At 50.2% G+C, this 12567-nt stretch overlaps 1 protein-coding gene across 1 annotated transcript; it reads left to right on the top strand.

Annotated features, from left to right (window-relative positions):
* The first annotated feature begins 4848 nt into the window (after positions 1–4848).
* On the top strand, positions 4849–12095 carry LOC122208294 (cytochrome P450 2A13). The gene is made up of 10 exons (XM_042919198.1): positions 4849–4955; positions 5847–6074; positions 6352–6514; positions 7269–7418; positions 7662–7822; positions 8960–9136; positions 9529–9670; positions 10123–10310; positions 10954–11095; positions 11637–12095. The coding sequence occupies exons 1-10, from the start codon at positions 4938–4940 to the stop codon at positions 11816–11818; spliced, it is 1551 nt and encodes a 516-aa protein (XP_042775132.1). The 5' UTR covers positions 4849–4937; the 3' UTR covers positions 11819–12095.
* Positions 12096–12567: the final 472 nt, after the last annotated feature.

The raw sequence follows: 12567 nt of genomic DNA, 5'->3' as shown, positions 1-12567 counted from the left end.
AACACAAACACTTCAGTCTCTGATCAAACACCTTGTTCTACTCATTCTCCCCTTCACTGTGTGACACTGGTTACCCAGTCTTTGGTTAATGTCCCAAAGAAGCTGAAGGTCAAGCCTCCCTCCTATTGAAAGACCGGTTTTACTTTTATTAGTTTAACATTTGGATTCTTTGGTTTTAGGCTTACAGGGAAGTTTTTCAAGAACCACAGGATTATCAGCAACAGTTTTCTGATGTCTCATAAAGAAAAAATGTGGGGATTGGCAGCCCAGAGTGGGGTTAAGAGCATGAAATCTAGAGTCAACATAAGGCCAGGCCCAGGCTCTACCCTGATCAGCCATGGAGCCCAAAACAACTCATTTCCACTTCTTTGGGCCTTACTTAACTCATCTGCAAACTGGGCATGATAAACCCAACCTCACAGGCTTGCAGTGAGGACTTGAATAAGATGCCCATAAAGAGCTTCACAGGGTCAGATCATAGGCTCACGGAATGCTATCATTGTCAGCAGTACTAGCATTTAGATTTAAACCAAGAAGGGGCACCTGGTGGCTCAATCTGTTAAGTGTCTGACTTTGGCTCAGGACATGATCTCTCAGTTCATGAATTTGAGCTCCATGTTGGGCTCTGTGCTGACAGCTCGGCCCTAGAGCTTGCTTCGGATTCTGTGTCTCCCTCTCTGTTTGCACCCCCCCCCCCCACACACACCTTATGCTCTGTCTCTCTCTCTCTGTCTCTCAAAAACAAACATTGAAAAAATAAATTTAAACCAAGAAGGCTTACCTAAGATTTTCACTTGGAAATGTTTTGGAACTAGTGAGAGGTGGTTCATTTCTCACCTCTGTGAATGTAGTAAATTGTACTAACTGCTATGAACTGTTTTCATTAAAAGGGTTAATTTTTTAAATAAGTATTTTCTTGATTTATTTACTTACATATATGCATATACATATATACATATACATATATACACATACATATAAATTTATATATATGTATAAATGTATATATACATATAAACTTTACACCCAGTGTGGGGCTTGAAATCACAACCCCAAGATCAAGAGCCATACGCTCTACTGACTGAAAGAGCCAAGGGGCCCCTTTACTTCAATTAAACAAACAATCTCCTTTGGGAGAGGGTCATAGATTTCAGGCACACTTGTGACCGTGAGCCAGGTTTTCTGGAGTTTGGGTCAGGCTGGGGGTAGAGGGCAGAAAGTTGATTGATGAGGATGGCAGAGGGAGCAGGGGGTGTAGCGGTCACAGACGTCTGCTCTGTCCCACCATCTCACATGGCCAAGCCTGGCTTGTGAGGCTCTCTCTGCCCTGCCCTCCTCTCCTCCCCCACCTGTGAGCTCATCCTGCAAGACCCAGTTCAAACGACACCGCCTCTAGGAAGCACTCCCAATCCTCAACCCCAAGTAGTAAATTATCACAAATAACTGTTAATGAATACTAATGGGATCATTGAAGATTTTGGTTTATCCGGATCTGCTCTCTCACCAGTCTAAGAAATCCCTAGAAGCAGGGATTGTGCCCAGTTCCCCAACATGTCTCCTGCCTCAAACCTGCTCCTGATCTGTGTCCCCAAACCAATGCATGACACTCCCCCCTACCCCCACACTGGGCTCTACCCCCACCTCACCCCACACAACCACCACATAACCAAGGAAGAATTCGTTTGTCCTTCCATATCTTTCTCCAGCCCATGCCTCCTCCCCATGCTCATGGCCCTGTCCTCTGTCACCTGGAGCCTATAGAAGCTACTTCTATGTCTCTCCATCTATAGTCTCAGCTTCTCCAAAAACCTGAACAATCCCTCTGAAACACAAATTTAACCATCTTCTTCCCCTGCCTACACCCCTCCTGGGGCTCCCCATCATCTTAGGACACGGTCCAGCTCCCCACCAAGTCACATAAGGTCCAGCAGGTCTGACCCCTGCTGATGGCTACAGCCTCATCAGTGCGCAGGGCCCCAGATCCTTCCACCCTAACAGCACCCGACCATGCTCCACTGCCTTGGCACTTGGATTCCTCTGCCCACAATTCTCCCTCTCTACTCTCCCTATCCTGCCCTGAAAAATCCCTACTTTGCCCTCAGGTGACTCAGCCTGAGTTGACAAGGTTGAAACAGGTACCACTTCTGGGCCCCTACAGACACCTGTGCCACCCAATCCTGCCCTGACCCCTCTGTCTGTCTCCCCCAACCTTGCCCTGACTCCTCTGTCTTCCCCATCCCCACCATGACTCCTCTGTCTGTGACTTCTCACCCCAGCCCTGTGTGTTCTGAGCTTCACTGACTTGTAGCTGCTCTGTCTCCCTTGTGGCATGACAGTTCCATGAGGGTGGGGCACAGTCTGTCTTGGTCACCTTAGTGTCCTCAGCATCCCTCAGCACAGGCGTCATGGAGTGGTGGGTTGACTGAGCACTGGTTGGATGACTGTCTGGAAATTTTTTAATATGTTTTTAAAATGTTTATTCTTTTTTGAGAGAGAGAGAGAGAGAGAGAGAACGAGTGGGGGAGGAGCAGAGGGAGGGGGAGACACAGAATGGGAAGCAGGCTCCAGGCTCTGAGCTGTCAGCACAGAGTCCGACATGAGGCTGGAACCCACGAACAGCGAGAACATGAACTGAGACCAAGTCGGACACTTAACCGACTGAGCCACGCAAGCACCCCTGGATGACTGTCTTAAAAGTGTTGATGGCTCAGGAGCCTGGGGGAGACTATGGGAGAGAATTTTCTGAGTGGATATTTGAGTTCATGCAATAGGAGTTGACCCACCTCAGAATGCTCTCAGGACACATGCGTCCGATGCAGGCTTTTTCCGCTGAGTGTAACCCTTGAAAACTGAGCGAGGCAATACCCTGAAAAATAAGGGAATCAGCTGGTGTTTAGAGAAGGGAGACAGAGCCGGGTCAGCATTGTTTGAATGCAAACACAGACAGGCACAAGCAGATCTCAGACAAGTGCACACAGCGTGACCCACGTGCCTACACACTGTGCCCGAATACACACACACGTGTCCATCCACATGCCCATACCCAGTCACCAGTAGTACGTGCACATACAGCATTAACACACAGTCAGACATGAGGGTGCACACACAGACATATGTGTAGACATCCCTTAACAGGCATACCCCAAAGCATGTACTCAGTTACCCATAGACAGACAAGGGCTGGTGTGCATTCACACTGGTCTGCACACTGGTCTGCACACACATCCAAGGTCAATGTCCTATTATCAGCCCCAGGGGGGAAGGCTCAGCTGTGCCAAGGAAGGAAAGGCAGGCAGGTTCCCACAAGGTTTTCTCTCCCTTTCTCTTTTCCCAAAGAAGAAGTATTCAGAACTTTAGACCAGAAAAGATCAAATCCAGAAGGGGATTTAGAGAACCCCTTACTCATGTCCTTCATTCTGTGGAGTAATCAGAACAGCTACCATTCGTTGGCACTCACTGCCATGTACTTCACACGCATGAACCCATGACTCCTCTGAAAATAGGCTAAGAGGTGGGTCCTGTTATTGGCCCCATGAGACTCAGAGAGGTGAGGTGACCTGTTCAAGGTCCCACAACAAAGAAGGGACAAGGGATTCCAATCCATGCCTTAACCATGCTCTTAACTGCTGTGCTATTGCCTAGAAAGGGAAACTGAGTCTCAGCAAGGGAAAGGGATTTTCCTGGGTGCACCACTACCTCACTGTGGAAGCTGATACCGGGACCCCTGCTCACTGGCGTGGCACACTCCTGCCTCTAGGGGAGAAGGCATGTGATGACAGATGCTGGCCTCACTCCGAGTTCCAGGGTGACCAACAAGGTCAATCTCACTTGACCTCTCTCTCCTGATGTACTTCTGCCTGTCATGCACCTGATTCTCTCCCCTGCTCATGACAGGCCGTCTGAACACTCAGTGCCCTAACTGGTGCCAACCTCATTCTGAAACAAACTCTCAAAATTCTACCTCCCTCCTTGCCAAGAAAAAGTGGGAAAGTGGTGGTGGGGGGCGCAGGCTTGCAGTCCGGCCAGGTAGAGACTGGTGGTTGGGATTGGGGGACTCATACTTGCCAGGCTTCTGCTAATCTCTTTCCCTCCTGTGCTCCCTTTAGAGCCAACAAACAACATTCCTCTTTCTGCTTTGTTCTCTGCCCCTTGTTCCCTCCCTCATAGGACTCTGGCTCAGGGGCCTAGAGCAACATACCAGTACTGAGAGTGCCAACCTCATGCACCTGCACTCCTCTAAGGTTAGGGCTAGCATCTGAGCAGGGGGTCCAGCTATCAGATGTTGCCTTGTGCTCATCGGGGCCCCTCTCAGGCCCACTGAAGACCAGTCCAGCACCCACATGGTGCTCATGTCAGAGTCTGCTGGGACCAACCCCAGAGCTGCATGATGCCACCCTGAAGCCACCCCGATGGCCACCTGGGCCTGCTCTCAGACCCTCCTGGCACCAGACATGGCTCTGTTAACGATCTCCTGATATCAAGTTCAGGGCCAACCTGTTTTCAATCCTAGCGTCTAGGATTGAAAACAGAGCCTGCCACTGTATCTCTGCGTCCAACACTGATGCTAGTCTCCATGCCACCCATTGCTAGACTTGGTCTCCACTTGGCCTTCAGGGTGGGCTAGGCCAGTCAATGGAGGAAGGAATGGACAGGGTTCAAATCCCAGTTGCCTACCTGCCACCTGTGTGACTTCCAGCAGGTGGCTGTAGGGAGGCTTGTTCTTCTGAAGAGCAAAATGAAGATGCTATGATGGAACCCCACTGCCAGAAGGATTCCATGAGATCACAGTTTGCACACTGCCTCTTCATAGTTAGTGCTCACCAAAGGGGAGCACCCTCTTGTTAAGGAAGAAGGTCACCGAGGACAGGACAGCAGGGCCACCATCTGTCCTCACAACCACTTTCAGCATCCAGGGCCCGGCTCTCTCCTAAACCAACATGGAAATGATGAACTTAGTAAGCTCCCCCAGGGACCTGGGTAGGGCCAGTGCGGCTTTCTGTAAATCACACCCTTTGAGACAGCTGGGCTTTTTGGCACCGTATTGGTGGATGTCATTACTATTTTCAAGTTCTGCCCAGTCTCTCTGCCACTGAGACTATGAGTTAGTCTTTTTTTTTTTTTTTTTTGTTAAGAAAAAATTTTAAACGTTTATTTATTTTTGAGACAGAGATAGAAGGAGACAGATGCAAGGGGGAAGACCATGAGTTTCTCTTCTTTCCTAAGGAAAGTTCCACTTGAATGTGGCTCTGGACTTCTACCCCTTTCCCAACCACAGACAGGCCATGACACTGATCCTGACCTTTCTCTGAGGCCCCAGTGAGGATTCTGGGTACCCGAGGTGACACTGTGTCCAAAACAAAGGCAGGTCAAAGTTTGGGTCAAGTGCTCATTCCCTGATCGTGCTGGATTCCCATATACTTCTCCCAGGAACCCTCATCACAGCCAGGGGTCCTCCCTTGCCCCAATACCCTCAAATTGAGTCCCTGGAATCTCATCCTCAAACCCAGATATTGGATTCTTCACTCTGGAGACCTCAAAACGTACATGTTGGGGTCTGTTCTCACTCTGAGATCCTAAATCCAAAGCTCAGGGGGCTCCCCATGCAAATATTATAAACTCTTCAGTTCTGGAATCTATGTCTCACCAAGTCTGCAGCCCTGGGGTGGACTCCCTTGAGGCGTGACACATTCTGTCTTGGGGCCCTCTCCCTGTTAATCTCCTTTGGGTCCCCTTCTCCTGCCTTGCTGGCTGTGTCTCAAGTTCTGTGGTGAGCCCAGGAGGGTGTAGCTGGAGGTGAAATGGCACAATTACATAATTAGAATCAAAGTCCGCCCTTCTTGTTCAAGTGGTATAAAGGCAAACCACCCCAGCGATCTGTCACTCCCACTGCCATCATGCTGGCCTCAGGGCTCCTTCTGGTGGCTTTGCTCACCTGCCTGACAATAATGGTCTTGATGTCTGCCTGGAGGCAGAGGAAGCTCCGGGGGAATCTCCCTCCAGGACCCACCCCATTGCCCTTCATCGGGAATTACCTGCAGCTGAACACACAGCAAATGTACAACTCTCTCATGAAGGTACCTTGAGGCAGGGGTGGTGGAAGGGGGTGGGGCTGGGGGCCTGCCTAATTGAGCTGGGGCATTGTGGCAGGGGGCGGGCAAGGTTGGATGGGAGTCTTAGGAAAGTGGAATTGTAAAGATGGGGCAGCAGGGTCCTAGGCAGGAAAGAGTAGATCCTGGGATACCTGCCCCTTGAGTGCCAGAACCTGGGGGAAATGCATGCAATGGGTGAGGTCTGGGCACAGGGCCAGTTCCCAGTGGGGCTGCTCCCTCTAAGCACTCTCACTTTGGTTAGATCAGCGAGCGCTATGGCCCCGTGTTCACGGTCCACCTGGGGCCGCGGCGCATTGTGGTGCTGTGTGGACACGAGGCCGTGAAGGAGGCGCTGGTGGACCAGGCTGAGGAATTCGGCGGGCGAGGAGAGCAGGCCACCTTCCACTGGCTCTTCAAAGGCTATGGTGAGGGGCTCGGGATGGGGGCATGTGGTCAGGAACACTTGATGGCCTCAGTTTCCCCACTGTTCTCTTGACTCACCCTCCCACCCAAGGCTGAGGCCGAGTTCTCCCCCTGCTCCCCTCTGTCCCTGTCCCTGCTTATTGTCCCTTCTCCTTGGTCTTCTCTAACTTGACCCTGAGTGCCTGCGTCTCTATGTCCCCTGCTTCTTGGCCCCATGTCCCTGTTCTCTCTCAGATATGCCTCTTCTTTCTGTATGTCTTTGAGGAGCTCTTGGGATTTCTGCCTCAGAACTGTGGTCAGTCCACCTCCACGTCCTTGTCTTTTTCTCCCTCTAAGCTTCTGTGCTTCCCCTCCCTTCATCCTCCCTCTACTCTTTTCCTCTTCTGTGTGAGAATCTCACTCTGTTTCTGCTTCACACCCATGCCTCTGTCTCTGGAAACAGTCTTTCCTCTCTCCCGACCTTCTTTGTTCTCTCTCCCTATTTTCTTCTTTCCCCAGCTCAGTGTTAGGATCCTTCAGGATTTTTATTGCCACCTCTCAGATATCCACAGATGTCACCTCCCTCTGGCCCTCCCTTACTTCTTTCTCTGTCTTTATGTCTGTCCAAATCTCTGTTTCTCTGGGCATCTGACTTGCCTCTCTCCTTCCGACTCTTTTCTTCCAACTAGGTCGCCTTCTCTTTCAGTATGTCTCTGACTTTGAGTTGAATCTCTCTCTGTCTCCCACGGTTGACCCCCTTTCCCCCCCCCTCCCCAGGTGTGGCGTTCAGCAATGGCGAACGAGCCAAGCAGCTCCGGCGCTTCTCCATCACCACGCTGCGGGACTTTGGTGTGGGCAAGCGCGGCATCGAGGAGCGCATCCAGGAGGAAGTGGGCTTCCTCATCGAGGCCCTCCGGGACACGCATGGTGAGCCAGGAGGGAATGAGGGAGAAGGAGCAGGAGCATTCACGTGGATATGTGCACTTTCTGGTCCTGGAAGGAGACTGACTGGACTGGGGGAAGGAGTCCAGGCTCCTGGCTCTAGGGCCTTGTGCTGGGAGCTTGTCTCATCACCCTGGTGCTTTCCTCCAATTCTTGGACTGGTGTCAGACTGCCTAGTGGATGCTCCCCCAGATACCTGTTTCTCCTCAACCCCATTCCCTTCCCTAGGCGCCTTCATTGATCCCACCTTCTTCCTGAGCCGGACAGTGTCCAATGTTATCAGCTCCATTGTCTTTGGGGACCGCTTTGACTATGAGAACAAAGAGTTCCTGTCACTGCTGCGTATGATGCTGGGAAGCTTCCAGTTCATAGCTACATCTATGGGTCAGGTAACCCGTCCCAGTCTGTCTCTACAACACCCTACTACAACCCTCCAATTGCTTCCTCACATGGAGACAGGTACCCCAAACTCCCTTCCTCTCCCAGATAGGGTTCCATCAAAACCACTCTTGGACAATGGAACAGCTACACCAGAATACCCCATTTCCAAGGACACCTGGATATCTCAACAGATGTTTCTCCCACCAAAAAATCCAAAACCCAAACCAAACATACAAAAAACAGCCTGCAGGCATGATAGCTGTTATAAGCCCAGCCTTCCTCCTTGGCATGTGCCCCCACCCTACCTATCTTAATATCTAGAACTGGCTCCCTGTCAAGACATTCCATCTTTTCATCTTAATACCTTAACACCTGAACAAGTGACCACCTCTGTCCATGTCCTGAATACATGAACACCTGGTGCTATAAAATACAGTCTGCCAAAATCATTTGAGTATTACACAGGTGTCCCAAACCAGCCTACTGGGCTACCTAGATAAGTACTTCTTCAGAGCCCACTGAAATATCTGAACATCTGGACAGATACGCCAACCAAGAAGGCCTCTAAACATGTAAACATCTGGATAGATGGTTCCCCAAACACCCAAATTATGTTCCTCAATGCAGCTCACTCAAACACTTACAGCAGTGCTCCCCTCCAGCCCAGTGTGAATATTTGAAACACATGAACAGGTATTTCCCCCACCTCAACACTTGCATACCTGCCACACTTTAATACCTCAATACCTGTATAGAAATCACTATTCCATAGCCTCTAAATATCTGGATAGTTGTCTCCAACTGAGCCTACTTGATATCTAGAGACCTAAACAGGTACCTACCTCCCCTTCATATCAGTCAGAAATAAATAGGTAAACACCTGGACAGGAGTTTCCCAATGCAACCTCACCTGAATATCTGGATGTGTCCCAAACCATCTCTCCAACATGCTGGGATAGGGGTTCTCACACTTAACTCATGTGAAAACTTAGATATCTCCTCCCATCAGCCCCATATAAATCCTTAACATCTGGATGGAGGCCTTTAATTCAGTGCTTTCCTTGCCATGAGAAAGGTCCCACTCCTATCAAGACCTGCCTGCTGAGAGCTGTCCTTCCTGTCCTTTCTTCTCTCCCCATCCTCAGCTCTATGAGATGTTTTATTCAGTGATGAAATACCTGCCAGGACCACAGCAACAGGCATTTAAGGATCTGAAAGGTCTGGAGGACTTCATAGCCAAGAAGGTGGAGCAGAACCAACGCACGCTAGATCCCAACTCCCCGCGGGACTTCATCGACTCCTTCCTCATCCGCATGCAGGAGGTACACCCCAAACATCCTCACAATCCCAAGTATAATAACTATGGCTGCTCCCTCTACCGAGCCCCTGCCCATGGGCAGGACCTGTGTGTGCCAACCATAATAGCGAACAATTCGGTACCATGCACTCACTGACTCTATTCCTCTCCTTCTCAATATCCCCACCATAAAAAAAGTGTTCTTGAAGAGTAAAGGACAGATAGGCAGGTGGGTAAGGAGTGTGGGAAGGGCATTTTGGGCAGAGCCAGCAGCCTGAACAAAGAGCTCGTAGAACCAAGTCCCTCCTCCCACCTCTGGTCTGGATCTAAGAGAGAGGGTCCAAAGAGAAAGACCCCAGAAGGGCCCTGAGAGCCCTGAGGGGAGTGGGCTTGGCCTGAAGCCCTCTCTCCCTATAGGAGCAGAACAACCCCGACACAGAGTTCTACTTGAAGAACCTGGTGGTGACCACACTGAACCTCTTCTTTGCGGGCACTGAGACAGTCAGCACGACCCTGCGGTATGGCTTCCTGCTGCTCATGAAGCACCCAGATGTGGAGGGTAAGGCTGCAGGGTGGGGGGCAACAAAGTGGCAGCCACAGGCCCTCAAACTTCCTCTGAGCCCACTGCAACATCCCCACCTTCCCCAGATCCCTGAAGCCTCAGACATACCCTGTTATCCGGAGACTAGGTGATATTCTGCTGATGAGCACCAGCCAAGTTTCACTAGGTGTTCAAGTATTGAAAATATCTGAACGGATTGGTAAATAGCTTCCACCCTGGGTCAAATGTATATCCACTGCCTGCTCTCCAAACCATTCCCCAAACTCCTCCCTTATGCCTACTCATGATTCTGGCACAACCGGGTGAACAGGATGCTGCACCAACAATGCGAATGGCCAACATCTGTTTTGAATGGTCTAAGTCCATGGCACACATGGATGTACCTATTTGGACTATCATCACTGCCCCGAGACCCCAGATACTTAAATACCTTCCCCCTCCTCCCACAGCCAAAATCCATGAGGAGATTGACCAGGTGATTGGCAAGAACCGGCAGCCCAAGTTTGAGGACAGGGCCAAGATGCCCTACACAGAGGCGGTGATCCATGAGATCCAAAGATTTGGAGACATGATCCCCATGGGACTGGCCCGCAGAGTCACCAAGGACACCAAGTTTCGGGAGTTCTTCCTCCCCAAGGTATCTTCCTGTCCCACCTTGGGGGACCTCCAACCTGATCCCTGTGACCCAGCAACCTATTCTCTTAGAAGCTTCCCAGCCCCTGTCCCATTGCTTCAATCAAACACTGTTCCAATCACCATGTCCCTTCATTCCCCTCAGAGATTCCTGAATCCCGTGTCTCCCCCAGAGCTCTTTTCATAGGGAATATGAACCTCATACCCCCAAACTTCCTCTCTCAAGAGACATGAACTTCATGTCTAGACCTCCTCCCTCAAGGACATGGATCTCATGTCCCCCAAACATCCTGCCTAGAGAAACACAAACCTGATGTCTCTCAATCCCAGTCCCAGAGAGCATGAACCCCCATGTCCTCTCAACCTCCTGCCTTGAGAGACATGAACTGTGGGTCCCCCACACCTTCTGTCCTAAGAGACACAGAACCCGTTCTCCTCCAACTTCCCTTCTCAAGAGACATGAACCCCCATGTCTGCCAAGCTTCCTGGCTCAGAGACCTGAGTCTCATGTCCCCAGGGGACCCACGCTCCCCCGCCTCCCATTTCTTATCACTCAGGGCACCCGCATTGTCCCTCCAACCTCCATGTGCTTTCAGCACACCCTGCCCCCACTCCACCTTATCAAATGCCCCTCTCCTCCTCACCAGGGCACTGAAGTGTTCCCTATGCTGGGCTCTGTGCTGAGAGACCCCAAGTTCTTTTCCCACCCCCGAGACTTCCACCCCCAGCACTTCCTGGATGAGAAGGGCCAGTTTAAGAAGAGTGATGCTTTTGTGCCCTTCTCCATCGGTAAGAGACCCCGGTCTGCTTGCTGCTAAGCCACCGCTCCCACCAACCAGGCCTCCTTCATCCCACATCCCGTCTCTAAGCTGTAGCCTGGGGTCTGTCTCCAGCTTGAAAGTCCCTCTAAGATCTACTCTAGAGCCAACCAGCTGCAAACCCCATGACTACCAAGTACCTGTGTCCAGGCAACTGGAAAGGGATGATTGTATCCATTTCACAGATGGGGAAAATCAAAGTCCTTAGTGAGTCAGATATTTGTCCAAAGTCATTTAGATTCTTGAGATTCCTTGGGAGGAGATGAGAGCCCGGCAGCCATATCTGGGTCTGTGCTTGGAAGGAAGGGGCACCTAAATTTCCCATTGCTACAGCTTGGGATAGCTCACCCCTATCCCATGTACAAGAGAAACTGATGCTCAGGGAGGGTTAGAGATGTCTCTGAAAGTTTCTCAGTCCCTGCTCTCTGGGAGAATGCAGTTGGTGGTGGGTAGTGGAGAAGGGAGCAGTGAGAGCAGGCCTCACCTCCAGCCCTCCCATTCTGTCTCTTCAGGAAAGCGGTACTGTTTCGGAGAAGGTCTGGCTAGAATGGAGCTCTTTCTCTTCCTCACCACCATCTTGCAGAACTTCTGCCTCAAGTCCCCTCAGCTGCCCCAAGACATTGACGTGTCCCCCAAACTTGTGGGCTTTGCCACTATCCCACGAAATTACACCATGAGCTTCCAGCCCCGCTGAGCAAGGGCTGTGCTGGGGAACGCGGGGAGGGCTGCGGGAGGAGTGGGAGGGGCAGAGGCGGGGCTATCAGGAAGGCGGGTTTGTGGAGGGCGGAGCTAGCAAGAGGGAGGTGACTTAGGGAAATCTGAGGGGCAAGGTGACAGGAGAGGAAGAGGAAAGGAATGGACTCTGTTCACCTTGCTAGAGATAGATGCTTCAGAGGTGGGATAAGAGGAAGGGAAACCTTACACTATACTGTTAATAATAATAATAATAATAACACTTATTATTTGTTGAATCTCTGTATCAGTTCTGGGCTAAAAACATTATGCACTTACTGCACTTAATTCTCACAAATCTATGTGACAGGGCACAGTGCACATGCCCATTTTAGAAAGCTTAACTGATTCCCAAGGGAGCTACAAGGACAAATCCTTTTAATAAGTTTAGAAATGGCACTAAACATACAAAAGTCTTTTCCTGTTTTTTTTCTATATACTTTAGGAAATCAAAATTAAAAGCACAATAACTCTTGTAGTCACTGAAATAAATGAAATACTTAAGTAGAATCTGACAATACATGCACAGAGCCTGTATGGTGAAAGCTGCAAAATACCAATAAAAATAATCAAATATATATATATATATATATATATATATATATATATATGTTTATTTATTTTGAGAGAGAGAGAGAGCGTGTGCAAGTGGGGGAGGAGCAGAGAGGCAGAGAGGGGGAGAGAGAATCCCAAGCAGAATCCCACACACCG

The sequence above is a fragment of the Panthera leo genome, chromosome E2 (assembly GCF_018350215.1).
Source record: "Panthera leo isolate Ple1 chromosome E2, P.leo_Ple1_pat1.1, whole genome shotgun sequence".
Classification (NCBI taxonomy): Eukaryota; Metazoa; Chordata; class Mammalia; order Carnivora; family Felidae; genus Panthera; species Panthera leo.
This window is presented reverse-complemented; position numbering and strand designations above follow the sequence as displayed.